Below are 26,835 nucleotides of genomic sequence, written 5' to 3'. Positions count from 1 at the left end.
TGATTCCTCAAAACTTCTTACTCTGTCCCTATATTATCCTGATCCTTCATTTTCTTTTTTTCTGTTCTGTAATTCATAATTTTGTTCACTGTTTATTGTCCCATCCCCCACCCCACCCCCACTGCCCCCACCCCCCACTTGCTCCATGAGGGCAAGAATCTTTGTTTTGTTCACTCCTGTAGCTCAGGCAACTTGAACAATGCCTAGCATATATCAAGTGCTCAATAAATATTAGTTGAATGAATGAATCCCTTACAGCATCGGGGTTAGAAGTACATCCTTTTCTATTTAAATATGGATTTAAATGCCATTTGTGGCAGTTACTAGATATGTGACCTTATGCAAACTCTCTAAGTCTGGATTCCCTTATCTATTAATTTTGGATAAGATCCACTTTATTGGAGGCTGTTGTGAGGATTAAATGAGAAGGCAAGTGAAGACCTAAACAAAGTACCTAGCATGTAACCTGGCACATTAAACAGTTTATGTTATTGTTGCTTTCCTGTCTGGTCAGTTACCAAATCCTGTTGGTTATTCCTATGGGATAGGATATGTCTGCTTTTCATTCCCACTGCCATGCAGTGATGGGATATTTAAAATCACAGACACTGGAAGCCATTAGAATGTCACATGTTCAAAGAAATCCTCATCCCTTCTTGAGGTTACATTTAAGCTGGGCCCTGAAAGAGGCATTGGATTTCAGATGGTATATACATTTTAGTACTCAACCTGGAAAGAATCAACCTCATTTTCCACACAAACACAAACTGAAAGCTACAGTTAGAACATTAGGCTCCCTTAGGGCAGTGGGCACATTAATTTTGCTCCCCAGTGTATCCTCAGTGGCAAACCATGTCTAGCATGAAGTAAGCACTCAGATCATTCAATGGATATGCATGCTCACTATCTGAGTTTTCTGTTATGTTTGTTTTTCCTAATTTGGAGAGAGTTGTGAATAAATGAGAAATCCAAATTTCAAAAACCTAAAAGGTCAGAGATTTTATATTAGAATTTGAGATTTTTTTCCCCATACACAAATGAATTCCTCTGGGAAATCTTTCTGAAAGACAAACCCCTCGCTGATTCCACTGCTAAGGGAAATCCCCTGGAAGCAGACTGAATATGTGCCACTGGGTGCCAAGCAGCAGCCAAACTACTCACCCAGGTGGACTTCCCCCTTGGGTTAGGGAGCTTTCACCAAAGTCATCAATACTCTTGTAGCTTTAACACAGGCCTATGGGGGCAGACTTGCTGTGTCTGTGTGGAAAATTTGATCTTCCTCTCTGTGGGGCCACCAAGTTAGACTTTTTGAAATGACTTTCTGGTTTTTTGAAAAATTTTAGAGATGACTTGACATCTTGTGAGTCTTGGAAAATCTCCTGGGGGCCTCCATTTGGCAAGGCCCACATTCTCCCCTGGGGGTGGAGGTAGGTGGAAGGTTGGGGTTACCCACAAGGCAAAGGTAAAAAGTGGCAGTGTAGATTCCCAGTGACTGCAGACATGCTGAATCACGTGGTGTTTAAAGGCAAGATGAGAATTTAGCCCTTAGCTTACAGTGAGCCCAGGGAATATAAAAATGGAGCTTATCTGTGTTTCCATGTGATATTAGCAGATGTTGAAACACAATGCCCTGTGAGTTAGCCATCAACACTGGTAACAGTATTTTAGGAGAGTGAGGATTTCTTGATGTTAAGGGACCCCAAAGGTCAACTGGAGCCAGGACAGAGCTCAGGATGTAGCAGCTTGGGTGGACAGTAGGAGGGAGGTAGACCTCTGCCCAGCTCCCTGGCCAGACTTCCCAGTCAGGTGCTTCTCAGGGGACTGAGGGCAGGGACCTGGCTCTATTTGTATGTTTCCCTATTTGTATCGTTCTCACAGCAATGTCAGTCCTACAGCTCTTCCTCCAGTAGCTATGGTTGGCTGCCTGGGAGTTGTCATTCTGGCTGAGTCTCTGGGAAGGAGAAAAGTGATTTCTCTGTACTCTAGTTCTATATAATTTATGGGCAGAAAAGGACAAATGCACCAAATGTGGGGGAAGTGTGCTTCTGTGACTTACATGAAGCACTTGATATGCCTTTACTTGAAAGTCCTTCAAATCTTTTACGTGACCAGATTCCAATAAAGCAACACTCCCCTGCCCCCTTGTCCGTAACATCTTGTGTGGTTCTCTCATCCTCCAATACCAATGGTGGGTACAAGATGATGTCTATCGACATAGCAGTCACACAACTGTCATTTCCATTCTGCTCCATCCTTTCCTTACCAGTCCATATAATTCTGTGCCTGGATTCTATTAGTCATCGCCAATATTGAGAATGTTGTCCTTTGCTATGAAAGGGAATAAACTTGCATCAGCCTAACCCAAAGGACATTTAACTAAAACTATCCAGGAATCCCCCACCTTCCCTAATATAGAGCCAAAACTTTTTTTTTCTTTTTTAGAGCCAAAACCTTTAGCTTTCAGTTTACCCTTGATTTTTAGCTATAACAACGTCAGTATTATCCTCTTACAACTTTTGACGTTTCTCTTGCTTTCTCAAACCCTCCTTAAATGAAGACGCAATGCTTGACTGATCTCTTGTTTCTGGAAGCCAAAGGTCTTAAGAAACACTTGAGAGTTCTCATGGGTCTCCCCAGAATACTGGAAGAAGCAATGGAAGACCCCAGCTGTCTTGGGCTTAACCGTTGGTGGTTTTTAACATACAACTTCCCCTTAGGCATGATAACACAGGAAGCCCTGCATAGCTTAAGAGAACAGCAAATGTTCCAGTGAAAAATCTGAAGGGGAAGGGAGGGGCCTGAGTCTCGAAAATGGTCAGGCTCTGAGTGTCAGAAGTGCTGAATTACAATCTGAGCCTTGCCACAGACTACCTGATGACCATGACCTTGGTTTCTTAAATAGGCAAGCATGCTGTACCCACCTTAAAGGCACAAAGAAAAAAATATTAACCACTACTGTGAAAATAAGTCACATACTAATAGACTTGAACTCAGCTTCTCTCTTTGTAAAGGGGAGCCACTGGTGAATAAAGGACTGGATTGTTGGCTATTTTGCTTTGATCTCACCCTAGTACAGAAGGAAACCAAGTACTGCACCAACCTGCACTGCACTCTGCTATTGTTCAGAAGTGAAAGTCTATTTTCTTAACTTGGAGAGCAGCCAGTTCTTACCCACCCTGTCCCACACACATGCAGCCTCACCCACGGCTGTGGACAGGGGGGTGGGAACTAAGCATCAATCAGTTCATTGATAAGATTTTCATACCTATCATCTTGAGGTCTTTAGGAATGTTATTTAACTTCATTCGCTCTGCTCGCCACCCTCACCCTTACCCCCATTCCAGCCCCCTAATCAGGTGGGGAAAGGGAGGTACAGAAGTTGGCCAGCACCAAGAGACCGAATTAAGGACAGAGAGGAAATAAGACTCAGCAGCCTTCCCTTTAGCCTAGAGACACTTCCTGTTCCTTGAGGTTTCCTAATTGGCTTCCTCTAATTCCTATTTTCTTACCACAAAATTAAGTCATCTCTGATGCTCAGAATCAGCCAGCCTCTCTCGGGGTAGTAACAGGGGAGACAGCAAATGAATGAGGTTTCTGATCATTATAACCAATATTTTCAGTCACTAATTTAGGAACTAGTTTTGAGAATCCAGTTATTGATGGGAAAGTAAGAGAATGCTCCAGTCTTATTTTCTCCTTGCTTTGAAATGATTGATGGACCTGAGTTGAGATCCCCAAATTTCACCCCAAATGCATTTTGTCCACAGTGGTCCAACAAAGGCAACTTTGGAAAATCAACCAATAACAGATCTAAAACATTTCCAAGAGTAAAAATTCTGGAATGAGGTCTTACAGGTGTATAGCAAATTTTATTCCAGTTATCACAGTGCATGTACATAATGATGCCTAATACATCAAACTTAATTCATATAAGACATAGGGGGCTTACATGGTAATGATTATAGAGGGTGGCAGTGAGAAGTTAATATTTCTTGAGGATCAAAGGATCAGACACCAAAGACTATGTTCTTGAGTTAGCCAGCTCACACACAAAATACCATGGAGCAAGAGGGGAATTCACTCAAAGGAGAAGTGGGAATTGGAGATAAAAATCAGGAAGATATTTTCAAACAACTTCTCCAAAGTCATTCAACAAACATGTATTGAGCCCCTTCTATGAGTAAGAAGCTGGGCTGGCTGCTCTGGGAGGCACAGAGATGAACCAGACAAGGGCCCCACCAGAACCAGAGTTCAGTGGGGAAGATGAAACATGACTAAAAGCAACACTAACAGACAGTTCATGATACATAAGGTAGACTCCAACAGAGCACTGTAAATGGCAAATTACCTTGGGCCATAGGGAATGTACGCTTCCTGTTGGAAGAAGTATATGTGAGCTTAGCATAGGAAGACAAGAAATCCTCCAGGTGTGTTAGTTGTTGGAAGCAATGTCAATCAGTGGCACCAAGATGTAACATGGAGTGGGAGTGACACGAAGAGAGAAGCAGAGAAGGGAAAAAAAGCCTGTGCTTAGGACATGGCAATGGCCTAGCTTGACTAGGACTCACAAATATTCTAGATTAGGACACAAATGCAAGGAAGAGGCCTTGAATGCCTAAGCTAAGGAACTTAGGCTCTGGTTGGAAGGCAATGGGGAGATATTTAATATTTTTGCTTTAAAAAAAAAAATTTTTTTTTTTTTTTTTTAGTGTTTATTTTTGAGAGAGAGGGACAGAGTGCGAGTGATGGAGGGGCAGAGAGAGAGGGAGACCCAGAATTCAAAGCAGGATCCAGGCTCTGAGCTGTCAGCCCAGAGCCTGACACAGGGCTCGAACTCACGAGCTGTGAGATCATGACCTGATCCGAAGTCAGACGCTTAACCAATGGAGCTACCCAGGTGCACCAATATTTAATGTTTTGGACTAAGGGAAGCAGCATAATTAGAACTATGCCCTGGGAATATAAAGCTAGTGTTATTGTTTATGATGAACTATATATAGATGGGGATATCAATCAGGAGGCTATTGTGAATAGTCCAAGTCAATGTTTCTGAAGGCCTGAACTGGGGTGGTAGTAATGGTTATGAAAGGGAAAGAATATTTACAAGAGATTTTTAAATAGCTGTCCCCCTATTGTTAAAAGTAATATACTACATACCAGTGCTAAATAGCAGTGTATACTAAATAGCAGTGCTATTTGTAATAGGCAAAAACTGGAAGCATTTAAATGCCCATGAATGGTACAATCTATAGTTGTGGTGTTCACACTATACAACATTGTACAACAATAAAAATGACTGAAATACAGTTACATGCAACAATATGGATGAACTTCACATAATGTTGAAAGGAAGAAGCCAGCCACAAAAGAGCACATCCTGAAGATTCCATTTATATAAAGTATAAAAACAGGCAGAATGAATCTATACTGTTAGAATAGGTAGTGTTTAAGTTTGCGGGGGCAAGAAATGATGGAAGCAGGCATCTGCGTTCTGCTAACAGAATCTGATGAACAGATTGTGATAAAACTCCAATTTGATTTTTTATCTCCCACCCTTTCTTCAATCTTTCTTTCCTCTACACGAAAACCTGGCAGGTCCCATTACTTTGCTGTTCCTCAGACAATATGCAGTTCTATGGTCACTTTAAGTAATAAATGAAGTCTCAATTCAGAAATCAGAATATCCAGTTCTAGAACAATAAAAATTCCAAACAGCACTGCATCATTTCTAATCTGCCAGCTTAAGTTGGTTTCAGATTAAAGCCTCCCAGCGGAAAGGGATTGGGAACGTGGTTGGCTTTTCTGGTTCAGTCACTCCTGGTTCAATTCTGCCCCCAGCCAAGGTGGAAGATGGACAGTGGAGGGCTAGGATGGGAGGGTAGGTAAGAATGAATGGTTAATGTTTTCTAGGCCTAGCAGCTACTTAAAGCTGGTGCTTCTGGTGAGCCTGGTTAAAGCTGATGCTTCTTCTCTTGGCCACTCTTCTAGGGCCGTATATCTTTATGTGTAGGTGGCTACTTGCAGCAACTTCTTCAACCCTCTGGGCATCCAGAAGTTCCTCTCCAGCCCAAGACAACCCAACCCCAACACATCTGGCTCCCATCTGGCCCTTGGGAAACCTTTCAAGGCAGTGGCCTTGACTCAAGGGAGCCTCTGACTCCCTTTCCAATACTGCTTTTTGGCCCTTCTGTCATCTTCTATATTTGCAGACACACTCAGGCCCCAACCCCAGAGGCTTCAGCTTTCTCAGGCACCAGAACTCTGAGTCACCCATACTGTAGGAGGCTCTCCAAGTCCTCCTGCTGAAGCATCTTTCTTGGGATCCTGGGGGCAGAGGACACAACTCAGAGCCTGGCAATGGCGCTCTAAAGAAACTTCTTTATCTTTTTCTTTCCTCTGACTCTTTTATATGTTTGGCCTGGCTAAGAGGCCAGAGGTTGTGAGTCAGATTCTTCTTTATTCTTTTTGTAAAATCTGTGTATGTACCTCACATTCATCTGGGAATCTTAGTATGTACTGTATTTGTGCCTCAGTGGAATACAGCATATATATTGTAACAATTTCAGGCTATGCAGGAGATGAAAAGAAGAAAGTAAAAATCATCCACAGTTCTAACACCCAGAGATACCTATTAATATTTTGGAATCAATACAATGTTACTTCTTTTTTTTTTTTTAATTTTAAAAAGACTTTATGTTTTTAAGTAATGTTTTATCCTACATGGGGCTTGAACTCATAACCTTGAGACCAAAGGTTGCATGCTCTACCGACTGAGCCAGGCAGGCAGCACAATGAAATGTTATTTAAGATACATTTCTCCAGGTATCTCTTTCCTTCCCTCCTATTTAAAAAATGGGATCATATTAGACATACCATTTTGTAGATGCTTTTCATTTAATCCATGCCAACACACAGAGTTTCATTTTAGTCACTGTAACATTAAAAACTACATTTACTTTTTTATTCCCTTGTTTTGAGCACTTAGTTATTTCCAATTTTATTATTATCATCAGTAACACTATTATCAACATCTTCAGGTACAAAGCTTTACAAAAGAACTTTTTTTTTTGAAAGTCAAGAGTTGACTAGCCTGCAACAGATATTTTGAAGGTATAAATCAACACAATTTGCTAATTGAGTAGGTATGCGAGTAAGGGGAAAGGAACAAGAAAAAATAACAAAGTAAGGCAGGAAGTTGCTTTGGGTGAAGATGAGTGGTTCCCACAGTGGTTCAGCTTGTAGGTCCTCAGGCCACCCAGGTAGAGATACTCAGCTGCAAATGTGGAATTAGAAAGAAACCAGGGGTAGAGATGGTGCCTACCTTTGAGATGTTTGTCTATTATACTAACCCTAGCAAGGAATGGTTTATGTCAGGCTACAAGCCTAAAGGTATTTGCAGTTAGCTGCGAAAAGAGCCAGTGGAAAGGGATTAACTGAAGAGAACAAGGTCTCAAGCCACCAAGAAGGGACAGAATGGAGGCAAGTAGAAAAAGTAACCTAGAAAAGAAAAGGGAGAAAAGTTCAGGATGGGAAAGTTACTGGAAAGGACAAAAATTGCTGAAGAGGCTTCAGCAGATTGCAGATGGCTTGTAGATCTTAGTTAAGTCATCTGCTGACAGTGAGAATAGTGAGGTTATGACTCAGGACTCAGACTCATGAGTGTTGTGTATTATTATTTTAAAATAAGCTTGAGCTCACTTGAAGCTACTCACGATACTACTCAAAATATGGTCTGTAGCATTGCATCACTTGGTACACCAGACGTTAAATCAGAATCTGCATTTTAAACAAGATTCCAGATGATTCCATGTCTATTAAAGTTTGAGAAGTACTGCTGTAGCCCATCTTCCCAATTAACAGAAAAGGGAATGGAGGTTTTAGGAGATAAGCCATTTTTCAAGTTAATATTGCAAAGGGTGAGAGAGCTCCTTCAGGAAATTAATGGGAATTCAATTAAAGATGAAAATAAGGATCTTCAAATGAGAGTGAAGTTCCAGCTGTATAATTTCACGACTTTTCTAGCAATACTTGTGTGTAGGAATGGAGGAAGTGGAATGGTTTGGGGCTGTCCAAAATTAGGTTTAGGTAAGATGCTGCAGGAGGTGAAAGGAACAAAAGAAGGCAAGCAAAGGCAGATGGGGATGGACAATAGAGGCCTTTAGGTAAGGAAGGGATGGGCCAAAGAATACACCAAGGAACTGGTAGTTGGGATGAAGGAGTGGGGCTGGTAAAGAGGTTGTGGTCAAAATGAAGAACTTAAAAGTTTGAAATTCTGAAGGTAGAACACTTTTTTTTTTTTTTTAGGTTTACTTATTTATTTTGAGAGAGAGAAACAGAGAGCAGGTGGGGGTTGGGGAGGGGAAGGGACAGAGAGAGAATCCCAAGCAAGTCAGCACAGGGTTCTATGAAGGGCAGGACTTGATCTCACAACCTGTGAGATCTGGACCTGAGCCCAAACGGAGAGTCACTGCTTAACTGACTGAGCCACCTAGGCACCCCTGGAACACTTTTAAGTAATTTAAAAGGTCCGGGTTGGCCATCTCACAGGGGGCTGAAAATGACCAGGTTTAAGAGGTTAAGAAACAAGACCAACATATGAGTGGTGTTAGAATCTCCGGGGATAATGGCAGTGGACCAGAATAAAAAATCTGGTGACATTTGTAAAGCACAAACTGTTCAATACTGATTGCCTCACATAAACTTCCCTTGGTGGGTCAACGAACAAAAAGAGCCATGTGATTTGCTTTAAAAGATAAAAAGCCCTTTTTATCTGTGTAAAGCAGCAATCCTTCCTGAGACTTTCTCTTCAAAAACTTGGTCTGACTAGAGTTTATTTCTTTAGCAGTTGGACATCAGAGGGCCTAACTTGGAAAAGATCCATTTCTTCAAAGATCTGACCACTCCTGCCACAGAATAAGACTAAATGCCAAAGGACATGACCCTTAATTTGAATCAATAGATACTATCAGAGTGACAGCTTCCTGGAACACAAATTTCCTTCTGAACACAAGGAAGCCTTGAGTAGTATGAGTATACAGCTCTGTAAGTAGTAGTTTATGGTATACAACAGCCCAGCTTAACTTGGCTGGCTCTCTTTATGAATTTACTTATTATGATTAGAGTATACGAAGAAGAAATGGTAGAAGACCATACAAACGTTTTCATTTTCTCTCAGGTGAACAAAAAGTTACAAAAGAGTTTATAGAGAATTGATCCTTTAAAAAAATCATATGTATGTAATAGACATATCTACGTATGTATAAAAACTTAGTAGCAACAGACAGCCCAGCTTTGGAGCAAGGGATAGAAAAAAAAAAAAAATGAAGCTGTGGATTCTAGGACAAGGTCAATGAAATGAGGAAAATAGAATAATATATTTTTAAAGACTTAGGAATAGGTGCACCTAGCTGGCTCAGTTAGTACAGCGTGTGGCTCGATCTCAGGGTTGTGAGTTTGAGCCTCACACTGGGAGTAGAGATCACTCAAAAAAATAAATAAACTTACAAAAAAAAAAAAAAGACTTAATAATTCAGTACATCTTAAGGAACAGGGGACTTACCTTTGGGAAGACCTGCCATGACCACTTCCAAAGGAACCTATTTCATGGAAGTGGAGGCCCATTCTCTTCTCCCAGGCCAGGACACCACTCTGCCCCGGACAGCCCAAGGAACAGCAGAATTGTGAGAGAATTCCACTGGCACCTGTCAGAACCCGGACATTCTCTGTTCTGATGTGGTCATAGAAAGCAAAAGAAATCTGCTCAATTTTAAAGGTTTCTATGTGAACTAAGCTTGATACCAAGTAATGTTCTAGTCTAGCTGAGAGTGATAGGGCAATCTGACCCAGTCTCTTCAAAAATGAATTTATGTCTCTACCATAGTAGAAATTTAAGTCCCTAGCAGTGATTTTTCCAGCATTTGCTTTTTGTGCTGGATTTTAATTAACACCAAAGAGATGGTGGGGTAATCATTTTAATGTGGTTGAAATTTCCATCACATTTCTTGTCAGAAACTACCAAAACCCCTTCATATGACACTGTTATTTACAATAAGTTATCGTGGTTACCTTAATAACCTAATCCATTTGATAATAGTGAACGGAGAGGACTCTGTACAAACTATTTTTGGCTGCCATCAATGACTACTAGATAATTGTCTTCCTGTTTATTTCAATTCTGGGTTGAAAGCAAGTTGTGTATGTAGGGTCTCTGGAAGCATCCGTCGGACTGAATATTGCCAACAAAGAACAAATCTCGGAAGACAGAGCTTCCCTAGAAGTATTTTTCAGTGGCAGAGCTTCAGGGAATTTTGAAACATCAAATGAAATAGACATGACAAGAGAAAATTAAAGACTATCTCCCCAGATTTACTGCATTTACTCATTGGTGTTCCCATCTCTTATATTTTTTCATCTCACTGCTTTTCTATGGCTTTTTCTAAGTAGTTCTCTAAATGGAAGTCCCTTTGCTTATAGAGTGTACATTCAAGCAGATTTGTTATTAGCTGGGACCAGCAGGGAAAAGCTGGTCTTCTTGCCTTTCCTTCCTCTCTCAGGTGCCTTTTACTCACCTCCTTTCTTCTCCTTGTTTCCCTCCTGCCTCCTGTAAGACTACTGGGCTGTTAGATGCTTCATTCCCCAATACCACTCACCCTCCCATGTATGTCTCACCTAGGGTTGTCAGATGTACTAAATATAGGGTGTCCTGTTAAATGTGAACTTCAGATAGGCAATATTTTTAGTATGAGTCTGTCTCGGCAATACTTGAGACATATTTACACTAAAAAAATGTAAATGCAAATTTAACTCCTAGTCCTATATTTTACTTGAGAACCCTACTCATTGTGGGCTATAGGGGGCACTAACAGCTGCCTGGTCTCTCTTACTGAGAACTCTATTTGCTGAAAGAATACCTGAATCAAAATAGCACCATTTCAGGGTGCCTGGGTGGCTCAGTTAGTTAAGCATCCGATGTCTGATTTTGGCCCAGGCCATGACCTCACGGGCTGAGCTCCTCGCTGATGGCGCGGAGCCTGCTTGGGATTCTCTCTCTCCATCTCTCTACCTTTCCCCTGCTCATGTGCTGTCTCTCTCTCTTTCTCAAAATAAATGGGGTGGCTGGGTGGCTCTGTTGGTTAAGTGTCCAATTCTTGGTTTCAGCTTAGGTCATGATGTCACAACTTGTGAGTTCAAGCCCCGTGTCAGGCTCTGCACTAATGGCACGGAGCCTGCTTAGGTTTCTCTGTCTCCCTCTCTCTCTGCCCCTCCCCTGCTCACACTCTGTCTCAAATATAAATAAATAAACATTAGAAAAAATAGGGGCACCTGGGTGGCTCAGTCGGTTAAGCGTCTGACTTTGGTTCAGGTCATGATCTCACGGTTCATGGGTTTGAGCCCTGTGTCAGGTTCTGTGGTGACAGCTCAGAGCTTGAAGCCTGCTTTGGATTCCGTGTCTCCCTCTCTCTCTGCCCCTCCCCTGCTCGTGCTCTGCCTCTCTCTCTCAAAAATAAAAAAAAAAAAAATAAATAAATAAATAAAAAAAAACCAACCATTTAAAAGAAAAAAGAAATATCACCATATCTTCACAATGGTCTATGTTGCTATACTCCCAGTCATTCCCACAAGGGCTCCCTTAGGTGTTTTTCACTCTAGGAATTCCAATTACTGAAGGATGAATGAAATACCAGATCTGGACTCCATTTAGCTTTGCCCTCAATTACCCTGATAATACTAATTTTTAGCATATGAGTATAAGACTCACCATGATGGACAGAATTCAGGTGCCCATATAACACACTCTTCCTTTCCATTCCTGCTTTAGAATGAAGCTATTAGGGAAAAAGAAATCCAACGTAAACATATATGATGTATTTTATAATACATGAGGACAATTTTTCAAAAAATGAGAAACCTGCTACAGGACCAAAGAGCAAGTAATTATATTTAAATGCAAACTTGAAGACACAAATTAATGTGAAGAACAAGACACCTGAGGTGAGGTAGTGTCAATGTAGTCCTGAGAGAATAATTAACTCAGGCTTCCCCTTTGAGATCTTCTCTTTATTCAGTCCGAGAACAGCAGGAGGCAAAGAGAGTATAAATTCAGGAGCATTTCTGAGGGAAACACAAAACACTTTAGAAGATTGATTGATTGATCGATTGATTTAGAGAGAACACGAGCAGGGGCGAGGCAGGGAGAGAAAGAGAGAGAGAGAGAGAGAGAGAGAGAGAGAGAGAGAATCCCAAGCAGGCTCCATGCTGTCAGCACGGTGCCCCACATGGGGCTTGACCCCATGATCCTGGGATCATGACGTGAGCCAAAATGAAGAGTCGTACACTTAACTGACTGAGCCACCCAGGCGCCCCTGGAGGTATTTTCCAGTGGCAGAGTTAATGCTCTTTCAAAGCCTTCATTTGTTCATAGCTGACTTAAAAGACACTATTAATCCAAAAAATAACTTTTTTTTTTTTGAGTTTATTGTTTTTAATTTACTTTGAGAGAGCAAGCAAGGTAGGGGCAGAGAGAGGGGGACAGAATCCCAAGCAGGCTCTGCACTATCAGTGCAGAGCCCGATGTTGGGCTGGGGGGACTCAGGAACCGTGAGATCATGACCTGGGTTGAAATCAAGAGTCTGATGCTTAACTGCTTCACCACTTCACAAACTGAGCCACTGAGGCCCCCTTGAGCATAACTTAAAAGAATTCCTCTTCTCATTGTCTCAGACTTTGCTTAACTGGTAGCTTTTTTTCTTTTTCACTCAGAATACAAAAGGGCAGCGTAAGTGTTTGGTACCAGCTCCCTTCCTTCAGAAGATCCCTGCACTCCTCAGTGTCCTGTGTCAGTGTCATTTACACTAAGCAGCCCTAGAATTCCCTTACTCCTGGACAAAGAACAGATGCACCTTAACTCAAGCAGAAATTAGGATTTTTAAAATTATTTATTTATTTATTTTAGTAATGTCTATACCCAGCGTGGGGCTTCAACTCACAACCCTGGGATTAAGAGTCACATGTTCTTCAGACTGAGCCAGAGTTGTATTTTTTAATGGTATTAAAGAGTTCAAAAAATAATGTAATTTCCCTGACACAATTTTGTACACTGAAGAGCCATTCTACAAATGTGGACCCTTTAAAGAGGTACTCCCTTGTTTCTTTGCTCTCATTCTTCCCCCTTTCTCTTATGTGGCTAAGTCCCTCAGTCTAAATACTGGATGCCCTATGATTCAGTCTGTTTGAGTTTTTATGAACTACCCTAACCTAAATCACATTGTAGAGAAGGAAGATTATTTGGCTGGGAATCAGGGAAGGTGGGTTACAGTTGAAATGTCTCCACAAACTAGCTATGGGATCCACAGAAGCCATTTCATCTTTCAGGGTCTGTCCCTCCTCTATAAAATGCTACTGCTGGACTTTCTGTTCTTCAAGGTTCACTCAAAGTTCTGGGATTCCTTTTGTATTCTCCCCCATCTCCATGTGCTCCTTGTGAGGTATTTGTGTTAGGCTGTCAGAGAAGTTTATTTAACAAACACATTTCTCTTTTTTAAAAATTTTCCAAAAACTAGGATAGTTACTTTAAAAAAATGTAACTCACTGAAAACACAGTTTTCTGTCTGTAGTTTATGAAATTTAGAAAATAAGCAGATTGGATGTAGGAGAATTTTCTGATCTTCAATATTTTCAAATTATTGCACACTTTTCTGGAAACCTATTTTTTCTAGGCACGCAGCAGAGCAGGATCCAGTAAATGGATAAGGAGATGAAACATTCCCCTCCTGTGTTTTTCCTGAATAGTCTCTCTGTGCATAATACACACCCTACTTATATCTGTGTATATGGCTTTATGTAAGTAATTATTTATTTCATGTAAATAATTATCTTAAAAAGTTTTTTAATACTTATTTTTGAGAGGGAGACAGAACGCGAATGGGGCAGGGGCAGAGAGAGGGAGACACAGAATCTGAAGCAGGCACCAGGCTCCGAGCTTGTCAGCACAGAGCCCGATGCAGGGCTAGAACTCACGAACTGTGAGATCATGACCTGAGCTGAAGTCAGACATTTAACTGACTGAGCCACCCAGGAGCCCCAATAACTATCTTATTAAGGTTAATGTTTTTTGAGCTACATTGTTGTAAAGGCATCCATTTTAAGTAGTGTGATAAATCGACCAGTATACACATACACCTAAGTTAGCATCACCCAGATCAATATAGAGGGAACTTTATATCACCCTCCAGAAAGGTCTCTTGTGCTCTTGCCTCAGGCAACTACTATTGTGATTTTTATCACCATAGACTGGGTTTGCCTGTTCTTTTTTTTTTTTTAAGTTTATTTATTATTTATTTTTGAGAGAGAGTGTGCACAAATGAGGGAGGAGCAGAGAGAGAAACAGAGAGAATCCTATAGAGGTTCTGCACTGTCAGCACAGAGTCCGATGTGGGGCTCAAACTCACGAACTGTGAGATCATGACCTGAGCCAAAATCAAGAGTCGGATGCTTAACTGACTGGGCCACCCAGGTGCCCCCGGTTTTGCCTATTCTTGAGTATTAAATCATACAGCATGTATGAATAAAGAAAAAACATAAAGTATTGTGGACATGAATATTTCCAGCTAAAATTAAGGCCCAGTGAGGTATAAGCAGGCTGGCAAGGAAGTAAAAGAGGCAAACATGAAAAGTTAATCACTTTGTTAAACTAAGTCAAACTTGATTAAATGAAAAAAAATCTGTATCCTTTAAAAAGCCCTCATATTCTGAGTGATGGAATTAATAGTGTTCACAAAATATTGAACCAATTTGAAAAAGGCATTGTAGAATGAAGAAATGACCACAGGCTAAAGAGAACAAACTGCTCCTTTCTCTCCCACTCAAATCATTGGGTGGTAAGTAAAAGTTGCTAATAAGCTTCTGATTTCTTGGCCAGTTTATCACAGAGGACCATAAGTGATTCAGTGTGAGTAGCAGATCATGTGTAGAGGATGCGATCACGCCAGAAATGGTAGAAGGGGTTTAGAAACAACATGAGTAGCCTAGGCCTAGATGCATTGGCTCTGCTATTTGTGGACCTGGAAGGTGAGGTCAGGGCTGGCAAAATGGATACCAGAAGCACCTGTTGTCCAAGTAAATGGCCAAGCTGGCCCGACGGGAGAAATGTAGACTTCACTCTGCCCTGACTTCCCCAACTATGGATAAATTCTCCAAAAACAAATGGCTGGTAAAAAAAAAATACAAATACAACTGCTTATGAAAAGATATTATATTTTATTTAATTAAAAAAAAAAAAACCCTCAATTTGTTGACACCTGGACCAAACAGGACAAAGTGGATCACACAGGAGCAATGCTCTAAGCAAGCACTGACTGAAGAGCTCTGATGCCAACCAGAAGGGCACCCAAACACAAGTTCTGCATGGGGTATAGTCTTTATGTCTTTCGGTGAAGGCACAGCCATTTGGTTGGCACTTCATAGGAATATCTTTCCAACAAGTCTTCATCATATGGTATGTGCCATGAGTCTCCAGTTGTTTGCACCACTGTGTCATAACTGGGGATATGCTGTTGAATTAAAAAGGGAGCCAAACATTGAGAACAACACAGAGGGGTTACCTGGCGATTTCCCTTTCTTTTCTGACAACTTCTCAGTTTGCTTCAGGAGTATTCTCTGTCTTACTTAACAATGGATTTTCAAAGAGCAGCTAGCTCTGTGAAGATGAACCCTAGCATTAGGGGTTTCTTTTTTGAGGGAGAGTTCATCTTTAAGGTTAAAGACTCTCTACAGGAGAGTCTATATTTGGACTGAAAGAAAATTTTCATATATACAAAATAGAGAAATAGTATAATGAACTCCCATGTATGCACCACCCAGCTTCAGCCATTATCAACTCATGGATAATTTTATTTCATCCATACCACCCCTCAAGATTATTGTGAAGCAAATCTCAGCTATCATATCCCTTCTTCTATAATATTTAGTATGTACCTTTATTTTTATTTGTGAGAGAGAGAGAAAGTGGGAGAGAGGGGCAGAGGGAGAAAGAATCTGAAGCAGGCTCCATGCTCAGTGTGCAGCACGAGGTGGGGCTCGACCCCAGGACTCTGGGATCATGACCTGAGCCGAAATTAAGAGTTGGAAGCTCAACTGACTGAGCCATCCAGGCACCCCTCAGTATGTACCTTTAAAAAGTAAGGATCTATTTTGTAAATATAAGATCAATACTATTATTACACTTAAGAGTTAATAATTCCTTACCATCAGATATCTAATATTTACATTTCCCCAATTATTAAATATGTGTACATATATTTTACAGTTGATTTCTTTGATTAGGAGTTGAAATTAGGTTATTACATCGTGACTGAATTATCTGTTAATTTTAATTAGAGCTTTACTTTTCATCTCTGTTTTTCTTGTCATTCTGTTGTTGTTGAGGAAACCAAGTCAGTTGTCCTGAATAGTTTCCCCCAGTCTTGATTTTTCCTGTAGAGCTGTTGTTTTGTATATTTTTTGACCATTGGACCACATATACATTGGCTAGTGTATTTTTCTATAATAGCTTGCCTTTGGATTTTTTCCCTTTGCTTTCATACAAGAGATAAGAGATCTCATATTTTCAGGGATCTAAACTAGAACCAAAGGAGAACTCAATTGAGACCATGCCGCAGAAGTGAACTAACAGGAAAAAGAGTTACTTAGCAGAAATATGACGAACCATAAGGGATAAGGAATTTTCAGGAAAATAAAAAACATGTATGAGGAGTTATAATTGGTGACATAACTGAAGTCACAATTGATGACATCTCAGATGTTTTTGATATGTCAATTAACGTGATGTAAGGCTGGTCTATGGAAACTTTTGCTCTGGCAGACTTTCTGTGTCCAGGAGCTGGCTAATCCCAAATACCAAACTACAGCTGAGAAAAATAAAGCATTCAGAACCTTCAACTAAGTGCAACATTCTTTGACTATGCCACATTCTTACTATCTATCTATCTATCTATCTATATATGTGACTATATACTGTACTTGACTCTGTTGGCATTATGTAGAGAACAAATAACATACCTGAAAGGTTATTTTTGATCCTGGAAGCGTATTAATGATTGCTAGCTGATGGCCCTGCTGCCACTTAAAGAAGAGGCGCTGGGTCTTGGCATCATGTAGACAGGCCTTGTGGTCCCGCATCAGATCTTTTGTGATAAACTTGCAGTGGTTCCCCGAGTGCAGCGTGGCATACAGAAGGAATGGGTCGTCTGCCGAGCTAAGCCAGGCATAAGAAAGAATACAATTAAGCACAGCCCCAAGGAGGCAGAGGATGGCATTCTTCACCACGCTTTTTACTTCTTACTCTATCTATTTTCCTCAGAGGTGCTCTGCATTCTTAACTGACATGATCTCAGTGATGCTTACAAACTACGTGCATCATGTCCTTTGCTAGTAGACAGCATTCTCTAGAACACAGGTTGGAAAGCTAAGTGGAAGGGAATGCAAATGCTCAACTTGGTCCACTGTAGTGGGCTCTCCCACTAAAATGAAGAATTCTAACAATGACTTTCTCTTCACATTCACAGAGAACCCTGGTTCTCTGTGTGCCCAAGGTGTTGTTCCTATTTGCCTTATCTACCACAGGGCATACCCGCGCCACCCCCCTTCTCACCTTTCCTCATTTAAATTTGAGGAATATTCAAAATATTAATAAGGCAGGATGACACTTCCTTGCAAGCTACCAAAAGTAATGGGCTGCCCTCAAAGCTAATAGTGGTATGTCAAAGAAGCTTCTGGGTAGTCACCCAGATCAGCACTCAAAGGCATCTCCTGCTATGAGATGAACCAGTGACTCAGAGTTTCTAACAGACCCTCCACTTGAGCACTTACCACTGTAGTATGTGTGCTGTAAAAACAGCCAAGTAGTTGCCTTGCTCAGGAGATTTGGACTATAGCACGTGGTATGTCTTATGCCTTGATCCAAATGACCCAAAGTAGGACCATTTATATTTTATACTCAACTATTTCAAATGAAATGATAAATGACTAGAATCTATCTGCCTTTAAAATCTCCAGGAAAAAAGAGAGCGGAAAGAAAAACAGAAAAAATGTAGGGGGTTATATGCAACAATATCAGAAAAATGATAGTAATTGCTGGAGCTGGGTGACACTTCCATGGAGATTCACTATACTATTCTCTTATAGTATAGTATCTGTTTGAAAAGGCTTCTTTGGTACATTAGTGGAAAATAGAATTAATGTTAAAAACTTAAATATTCAAATCCAAAGCCACAGGAGGTCACTGAATCAGTCTTTACAACTGGGTTTGGAACTTTAACAGACACAATAAACACAAGCCCCAAACCAAGCATGAGACCAATTTCCAACAGGCTTCTTGGTTGTAACACTGCATTTATCCAGTTCCTCCACCTAAGAAAAATAAAAGTGATGATGATGGCACTTACATATACGCTTTCCAAGTACTTGGTGCCCTGCTACAGTTTTTCATGGATTATTTACAAATATTATCTCACTTAATCTTCACAGAAACCCCATGGGGGTTATATATGAAGACACAGAGGGAAACATCTTCCCAGATAGGAGGTGGCAGGGCTGATATGAATCTGGGTAGACTAATTCCCAAGCCTGTGCTCCTCTTGTCTATCCGATGCTGCCTAAAGTGAGTGTGAGGAGTATTATTATTGTCTTCTACTCACAGAGACAAAGAAGCAACCCTTCCTGTGAATACATAAAAGGACTTAGCTAAGGAAAAAGGGATTGGTTTGGGATCTGAACGAGGGGTTAGCCCCCTGTTCCATGCACAGAGAGTCATTTTACCTTTTTAGGAATAAATGATTTGGGGAATACTGACAAATCTTGAAGCTACCACATTCAACATAATGAAACCTATACCCAGGACTGAGGTACACACATGATCCAGGCAAAGTTAAAAATAAACTTTTGTCAGCATAAATCAGATGTAAAACTAAGTGTATGTTAAAAGTTTACACGTCCTGTTGAGGGTCTGTGCCCCCTCCTGATTAGCTGCTTTCTTCTTTATGGACACTGTACCATTTTGTCACTCACCATGTTTTCCATGTTTCTTTGGATTCCTGAGAAGCTGTGGCTCATAGCAACATTCCCTTTATATTTAGAATAAATTCCAGGCTCCTTGCTTGCCTATCCGAGTTCATAGGTCTTCTGTACTATGGTCCTTTCCTTCTGAGTCCAGAACCTCCTGCTTTTCCTTCTTGCTGCTATAGCTCATCTACAATAGTTTGTTTGCTTTCTTCAAACATGTCAAACACATTCCTGCTTCAGGGCTTTTTGAACAGTGGCTGTTCCCTCTGCTTCATATGTTCTTCCATCCACCCTCCCCCATTTTCTCAAATGACTCCTTCCCTCTGGTTTTGCCCCCTCCAAAAGGCTATTCCTGACCACCCCATCTACTACCCTCTGACCTACCCCCTACCTAATCCTTTTTAATCAATTTACTCTGCTTTATTGTCTTCCTAGCCATTGATCACTGCCTGGAATTACATGACCTTTTTATTTGTTTACCTATTTACATCCCAAGAAGGCAGGCACTCAATGAACGACTGCTGTTTTCCAAGAACACAGAGGGTGCTCATATTTATACAATACTGGTTAAATGATCTGTGTAGGACCTTATGGCATGCATTCTGTGTACTCATCTCACTTCTGACTTTATCTCCCTCCTATTTCTCCTTTATCCTTATTTTCTTATCCATTTAAATGTATCCCGCTGTAGAAAGTATATTTTCGTAAGCTGCTTCAAATCTTCTTTAAGAATGAGGCTGAATATACGTACATATATACATTCAGACACATGCACTTTAAAAATGGCAAGAATAGGTTACTAACAAGCAGATGATGGAAGCCTAGTGTAATTTACCTAGTGCCTTCAGTACTTACATGTTGTCAGCAAAGAAGCAGCTGGCTTGCTTCTGCACCTTTTTCATCTCATCCTTTCTCCACCTGGAGTGCTGTGTTAGCATGTGCTTTCGGCCCAAGACCAGCAGCTGCAGATTCTGCTTGGCTAGTTGAGAGACCACATGCAAGAGCTAAAAAACACAAAGCCAGTCCCCAAAAGGGCCAAGAGAAGAATGTCAAGTAAGTGGAGTGATTCTTCTACCTGGTAGTCTCAATGGTGAAACACTCTTTTCTGGTTAGGGGTGAGAAAACATTCCTTAAAACAATTCTGCATCTTTATAAGCCTGAAGCAAATGTTTCTTTGTTACAACTGCAGCCTACTGGTCAGGCTACATTACATTGGGTCTGGTGGGGGGGGGGGGTTTCCTAAGCATAGACAAAATAGGTTGTTGTTGTTGTTGTTGTTGTTTTACATTTAATTATTTTTGAAAGACAGAGAGAGACAGAGTACAAGTGGGGAAGGGTCAGAGAGAGAAGGAGACACAGAATCCAAAGCAGGCTCCAGTCTCGGAGCTGTCAGCACAGAGCCCGACGCAGGGCCCCGAACTCACAAACGGTGAGATCATGACCAGAGCCAAAGTCGAATGCTTAACCGACTGAGCCACCCAGGCGCCCCCAAAATGAATTGTTTTTAAAGTGTGTTCCGCAGAGTCCACTGGGATAGAGACAGAGAGGTTCAGTGAGGATGGGGTTTAGTTCCTATACTCCCGACCCTGTTTCAACCAAAACAAGCTCAGCTTTGGTACATTTATACATAGGTATTCTGCATAAGTTGTCACTTGAATAAAGTGAACAAAGTGTTCTACTTTTTTTTTTCTTGTAAGTTTGTATATGGCTGGAATAGATTGCATCTTTTCAGCCAATTTTTCCATGTCATGATTCTGCGGAGACTGATACCTTTCACTGAAATTCTTTTTTCCACTCAAAGATCTGTCAATTTCTGTTCCCCACCCAAAGATTGTTAATATGTATTTACCAGTGGTTTTATTTCATGCATTTTTATATAATCTTATAAGCCATAATTTTAAAAGGCTAGTAATCAAAAGCAAACATCTACACTATAAGAAAGTTTGGTTCATGGATTCAAACACCTCAAAAGATACTGAGAGGTGCATCTCCTTTAGAATGCATTTATAACATCCCTTTATTTATTTATTTATTTATTTATTTATTTATTTATTTTAATGTTTATTTATTTATTTTTAGAGAGAGAGAGAGAGAGAGAGAGCGAGAGAGAGAGAGAGCATGTGAACAAGCAGGGGGGAGACAGAGAGAGGGAGCGAGAGAATCCCAAGAAGGCCCATGCTCAATGTGGAGCCCAATTCGGGGCTTGATCTCACAAACTGTGAGATCATGACCTGAGCTGAAATCAAGAGTTGGACACTTAACCAACTGAGCCACCCAGGCACCCATAACATTCCTTTCTTAAAACTATGCTGAGATTACAGATTATTTTCGGTGAGTTCAATTATAAAACGGCAACTGGATTCATTAAGAAGAATGACAATTAGTTTTAAAATTTTCCATATGAATTTCCATTGGATTATCACTTTATATTTTTAGTTTACTACTATACCCTGGTTTAGATAAATGGCCTTGAGTTTACTAATATTAAGTTAAAAGAGGGGCCCAGGGAAGAACAGAAAAGGATTAGCTTGAACTGCTCTGGGGCACCATCTTGTGGCTTAGAGGTCTGTAGTAGCAGCAGCTCTCTGAAATGATGCTAACAAAAGAGAATAAAAGAAAGATACAGGAAAGAAAGATGAGTTTACAGAATAAAGGCACTGGCCTGAAACTCTATGACAGTCTAGCCATGAGCAGACTTCCTCTGCAGTAAATTCCAAGGCTAGATCCAGTGGGCTGGGTCAGAGTCACAGGTATACTCAGAATAGTAAAGAAAAAGAAAATTTACCTTAATTCTATGTTAGATCAAAAATAAAACTGGGGGGGATTTCCACTTCTTGGAAGATGGAAGTAGATCTACTTTTCCCTATCTCTAAAGTACTACTAAAAAGCCCAGACATTCTACAAAACAAACATATAAAGACTTAGAAAGTTTGATGTTTCCAAAAATCAAAATGTTTTCAAACACATCTAAAATATAAAATACATCATAGGGGCACCTGGCTAGCTCAGTCCGTGGTATGTGCAACTCCTGATCTCAGGGTTGTGAGTTCAAGTCCCATGCTGGGTGTGGAGATTGCTTAAAAATAAAATCTTAAAAAAAATACCATAAAATGAAATTTATACCCACTTTGCACATAAGAAAAATATCAGAAATTAGAAAAAAGAAGACTGTGAAAGGTACAGAGAAAAAAGCAGACTGGCTAGGGACCTGAGGGCATGAAGAATGACATGGTAAGTGAGTTCCCTGTATATTCTTTTTGACTCATATATCCTAGACTTAGAGTGAAGAAGCTGGCAACCCAGAAATGCCAATGGGTACAAAAAGACCCCAAGAAAGGCCCAATTTCTATAGCCCAAGGACCAGGAAAGAGGCCATCCAGCAAGACAGAAAACTTGTTACAATGATGACACCAGAAGACTGTGGTATTGTGTGTGTGTGTGTGTGTGTGTGTGTGTGTACATATATACATGCAGTTCCCAGAGCAGCCATTAAAAATCTACACTAAAACACACTATATATTAAAAAACAAAACACAGTAAAAAACCCAGGACAGATACATAAAAAATAGAATTCTATAAAAAAGTTCAAGTAGCCAATAGGAAGGCAGGAAAAATGAAACAGAAAAAAAAATAGAGATGATATAAAACAAAAAATAAAATGGCAGGCATAAATCCTAACATTTCAATAAGGACATGAAATACAAAGGGTTTTAATACACCAATTAAAAAACAGAGGCGGGCAGTGTGGATTAAAAAACATAACCCAACTATATACTACGTAAAAGAAACTCATTTTAAATATAAAAATATAGGCTAGTGGAAAGTTAAAGGATGGAATAAGTTAAATCATGCAAAGATTCATTAAAGGAGTGCCAGAGTGGCTACATTAATATTAAATGAAGTAGAATTTAGAGCAAAGAAAATTACCAGATATGCAGAGGGACATTATGTGATAAAAGGGTCAATTCACCAAGTAGACACAGCAATCCTAAATGTGTGTGCACCAAACAACAGAGCTACAAAATATGTGAAGCAAAAGCTGATAGAATGCAAAAGTGAAACAGACAAATCCATAATTATAGTTTGAGATTTCAATATTCCTCTCTCAACAACTGAGAGAAGACCCAGATGGAAAATCAGCAAGTATATAGAAGAACTCAACAACACCATCCATGTTCATGGATTGGAACACTCAAGACAGTAAAGATGTCAATTCTCCTCAAATTGATATATGGGTTTTAAATGCAATTCCTATCAAAATCCCAGCAAGTTTTTTTTTTTTTTGTAGATATAGACAAGATTATTATAAACTTACAGGGTAAGGCAAAGGAAGAGCAGCTAAAACAGTTTTGAAAAAAAAAATAATAAAGTGTGGGAAAAATAAGTCTACCTCATCTGAAGCCTTATTACAGAGCTAAAGTAATCTACATTGTGTGATATTGGTAAAGGGATAGGCATATAGATCAATAGAACAGAATAGATGACCCAGAAATAGACCCATATAAATATGCCAAGGAAAGGTAAGTTTTTCAACAAATGGTGCTGAAGTAATTGGACATCCATAAGTAAAAAATGAACCTCTATTTAAATCTCACACCTTATACAGAAAATTAAATCAGAGAAGATCATGGACTTAAATATAAAGCATAAACTATACAGTTGTAGGAAAAAAACCTAGGAGAAAAATCTTCATGACCAGAGATCTACACAGAGTTCTTAGATTTGACATCTAAGACATTGTCTATAAGAGGAATTTTTGGGGGTGCCTGGGTAGCTCAGTTGGTCAAGCATCTGACTCTTGATTTTGGCTCAAGTTGTGATTCCACAGTTCGTGACTTCAAGCCCTGCATTGAGCTCTGCGCTGACAGCACGGAACCTGCTTTGGATTCTCTCTCTCTCTCTGCCCCTCCCCTGCTCATGCTTTCTCTCTCCCTTCCTCGCTCTCAAAATAAATAAATAAAACTTTTTAAAAAATTTAAAAAAAGAGGAATCATTGATAAATTGGACTTCAAAATTAAAACTGTTTGCATTGTGAAAGGTCCTGTTAAAAAAGATGAAAAGACAAGTTACAGACTGGGAGAAAATACTTGCAAACCACATATTCAACAAAGAAGTGATATCTAGAACATATAAAGAACTTTCAAAACTCAACAGTTAAAAAAAAGCAAATAATTCAAATAAAACATGAACAAAGACCTTTTCGAGTGCTTGGCTGGCTCAGGTGGTAGAGCGTGTGACCTTGATCTTGGTGTTGTGAGTTTGAGCCCCACATTGGGGGTAAAGTTTACTTAAAAACAAAACAAAATGGGTGCATGGGTAGCTCAGTCAGTTAAGCATCTGACTTCAGCTCAGGTCATAATCTCACAGTTGATGGGTTTGAGCCCTATGTTGGGCTCTGTGCTGACAGCTCAGAGCCTGGAACCTGCTTCAGATTCTGTGTCTCCCTCTCTCTCTGCCCCTCTTCTGCCCATGCGCGCGCACGCTCTCTCTCTCTCTCTCTCTCTCTCTCTCAAAAACAAATAAAAATGTTAAAAAAAATTTTTTTAAAACAAAACAAAACCCAAAGAACTTTCACCAAAGAATGCACACAGATGACAAATGAGCACATGGAAAGATATCCAAAATTATTAGCCATTAGGGAAATGCAAATTATAACCCAATGAGGGATCACTATATAACCTATCAAAATGGCTAAATAAAAAATAGTAATGACACCAAATGCTGGTGAGTGAGGACAAGGAGAAACTGAATCACTCACATATTGCTGGTGGGAATTTAAAATGGTACAGCCACTCTAGCTACAGTTTCTTGTAAAACATGCAACTACCACATGACCAAGGTATTGTATTTCTGGGCATTTATCCCAGAGAAATGAAGACCTATGTTCACATAAAAACTTGTACACATATGTTTAACTACTTAGGTTTATTTGTAATGGCCAAAATCTGGAAACAATCCAGATGTCCTTCAATAGGTGAACAGTTAAACTGGTGCATCTAGATCATCAAATACTAAACAACAATAAAAAGGAACAAACTATTGATACTGCAACAATCTGGATTGATTTCCAAAGAATTATTTGAGGGAAAAAAGCCAAACACAAAAGGTTATGTACTGTGTGATTCCACTTACATAACATGTCTGAAATGAGAAAATTATAAAAACTGAGAACAGATTGGTGGCAGCTGTGGGCTAAAGAGAAGGTGAGGTCAGGAGGGAAGTAGGTATGGCTATAATAAGGAAACAGGAGGGTTCCTTGTGGTGATGGAAATGTTCTCTATCTTGACTGTATCAAGGTCAATATCCTGGTTGTGATAATATAGTTTGGCAAGATGCTACCATTGGAGGAAAGTGGGTAAAAGATACACGGGATCTCTGTCACTATTTCTTACATCTGTATATGAATCTACAATTATCTCAAAATAAGAAGTTAAACAAAAAAGCCAAAATAAAACAAAACCTCTAAACCAAAACAAACTGGGGCTCCTAAGGACAAACGGGTATGTGACAAATATCCAATGCATCCTGGATGGTCAGTATAAGATATAAAAGGCAATCCTCTCCTGAGACTATCAGCAGGAAATAAGTTTAGATAAGAAAGATAAGGAAGGGTTTTCTTAAACTCAGGACAGTCATGACCAGAGAAGCCACAATCCACTCTGGACTATTCTAATGTGGAAAACCATGAATGAGATGGTAAGGGATAGTTCTGAGTTTGTCTAAGTAATCTAGAATCTGAGCCACATAATAGAACAAAATAAATTGGGGTGCCTGGGTGGCGCAGTCGGTTAAGCGTCCTACTTCAGCCAGGTCACGATCTCACGGTCCGTGAGTTCGAGCCCCGCGTCGGGCTCTGGGCTGATGGCTCAGAGCCTGGAGCCTGTTTCCGATTCTGTGTCTCCCTCTCTCTCTGCCCCTCCCCTGTTCATCCTCTGTCTCTCTCTGTCCCAAAAATAAATAAACGTTGAAAAAAAAAAATTAAAAAAAAATAAAATAAAATAAAAAAAAAAATAAATAGTATGGCTCCTTCTGGAGAGTATCCAAAATTCCAAATTGATTCTAGAACTTCTCTGGGTATCTCAAGGTTAACCAGAGATTGGATCTCAACGCCACCACCACCCCCCCGCCCAACCCCATTGCTCCTTAGGATGTCTAAAGGATAATTTTCCAAAAACCAGAAGAAGAATAATAAATTTCAGACTAATATTTGATGCAAACACTTTCTGGTTTGGCTTCCATTCTAATTTGGTTTATCTCCTACAGGAACAGATAAAAGGTTTTTGTTTGTTTGTTTGTTTTTGTTTTGTTTTGTTTTACTTGTAAGTGACACTTATTTTTGGTATAAAATTGCTGAAAGGTAGTTCCTGAGCTTAGGGTAAAAATACATTTGGCAGGGCCACATCTGTTAGAAATAACTGCGTAGGGATACTCAGGAAGTAGAAAAGCTGCCTGGGAGGTGGTAGAGGCCAATGAGACCAAGAGTTTTTCTGAGTAATCCTAAACTGCAAGTGTAACTTCCTTTCCCTATTCTTAACTTTATACATCACCCCCTGCAGTCTCTTGCGCTTCCTGGGTTGTGTGGACTGTAGGTCTTCAAAAACTCTTAAGCTTTTGGGATCTGATGTCTACAGAAATTAGTTTTATGCCAGTTCTTCAGCAAGATAACTATAATCAGTATACCTTATATATGAGAATAGTTATTATCAGATACCTTCTGGAAAAAGTTTTGGAAACAACCCAAATGTCCATCAATAGATGGAAAGATAAACAAAACGTGTA

General features: G+C 40.0%; 2 protein-coding genes across 4 annotated transcripts in view; both read right to left on the bottom strand.

Moving 5' to 3' along the window:
* PSMA6 (proteasome 20S subunit alpha 6) overlaps window positions 1-9,661 on the bottom strand; it is a 30,175-nt gene extending 20,514 nt beyond the window's left edge. Inside the window, exon 1 of the mRNA XM_047863571.1 lies at window positions 9,560-9,661. Within this exon, the coding sequence (XP_047719527.1) occupies window positions 9,560-9,578 (19 nt within the window). The 5' untranslated portion in view covers window positions 9,579-9,661. The remainder of the gene's footprint in view (window positions 1-9,559) is intronic.
* A 5,574-nt stretch (window positions 9,662-15,235) lies between these two features.
* The window catches only part of PRORP (protein only RNase P catalytic subunit), a 127,033-nt gene continuing 115,433 nt past the window's right edge, over window positions 15,236-26,835 (bottom strand). For all 3 annotated transcript variants that reach the window (XM_047864440.1, XM_047864442.1, XM_047864441.1), the window contains 3 exons: window positions 19,912-20,060; window positions 17,056-17,251; window positions 15,236-15,548 (listed from right to left, as the gene is read on the bottom strand). In XM_047864440.1, coding sequence (XP_047720396.1) covers window positions 15,417-15,548; window positions 17,056-17,251; window positions 19,912-20,060 — 477 coding nt within the window. In that variant the 3' untranslated portion in view covers window positions 15,236-15,416. The remainder of the gene's footprint in view (window positions 15,549-17,055; window positions 17,252-19,911; window positions 20,061-26,835) is intronic.

Source organism: Prionailurus viverrinus, chromosome B3 (genome assembly GCF_022837055.1).
Source record: "Prionailurus viverrinus isolate Anna chromosome B3, UM_Priviv_1.0, whole genome shotgun sequence".
Classification (NCBI taxonomy): domain Eukaryota; kingdom Metazoa; phylum Chordata; class Mammalia; order Carnivora; family Felidae; genus Prionailurus; species Prionailurus viverrinus.
This window is presented reverse-complemented; position numbering and strand designations above follow the sequence as displayed.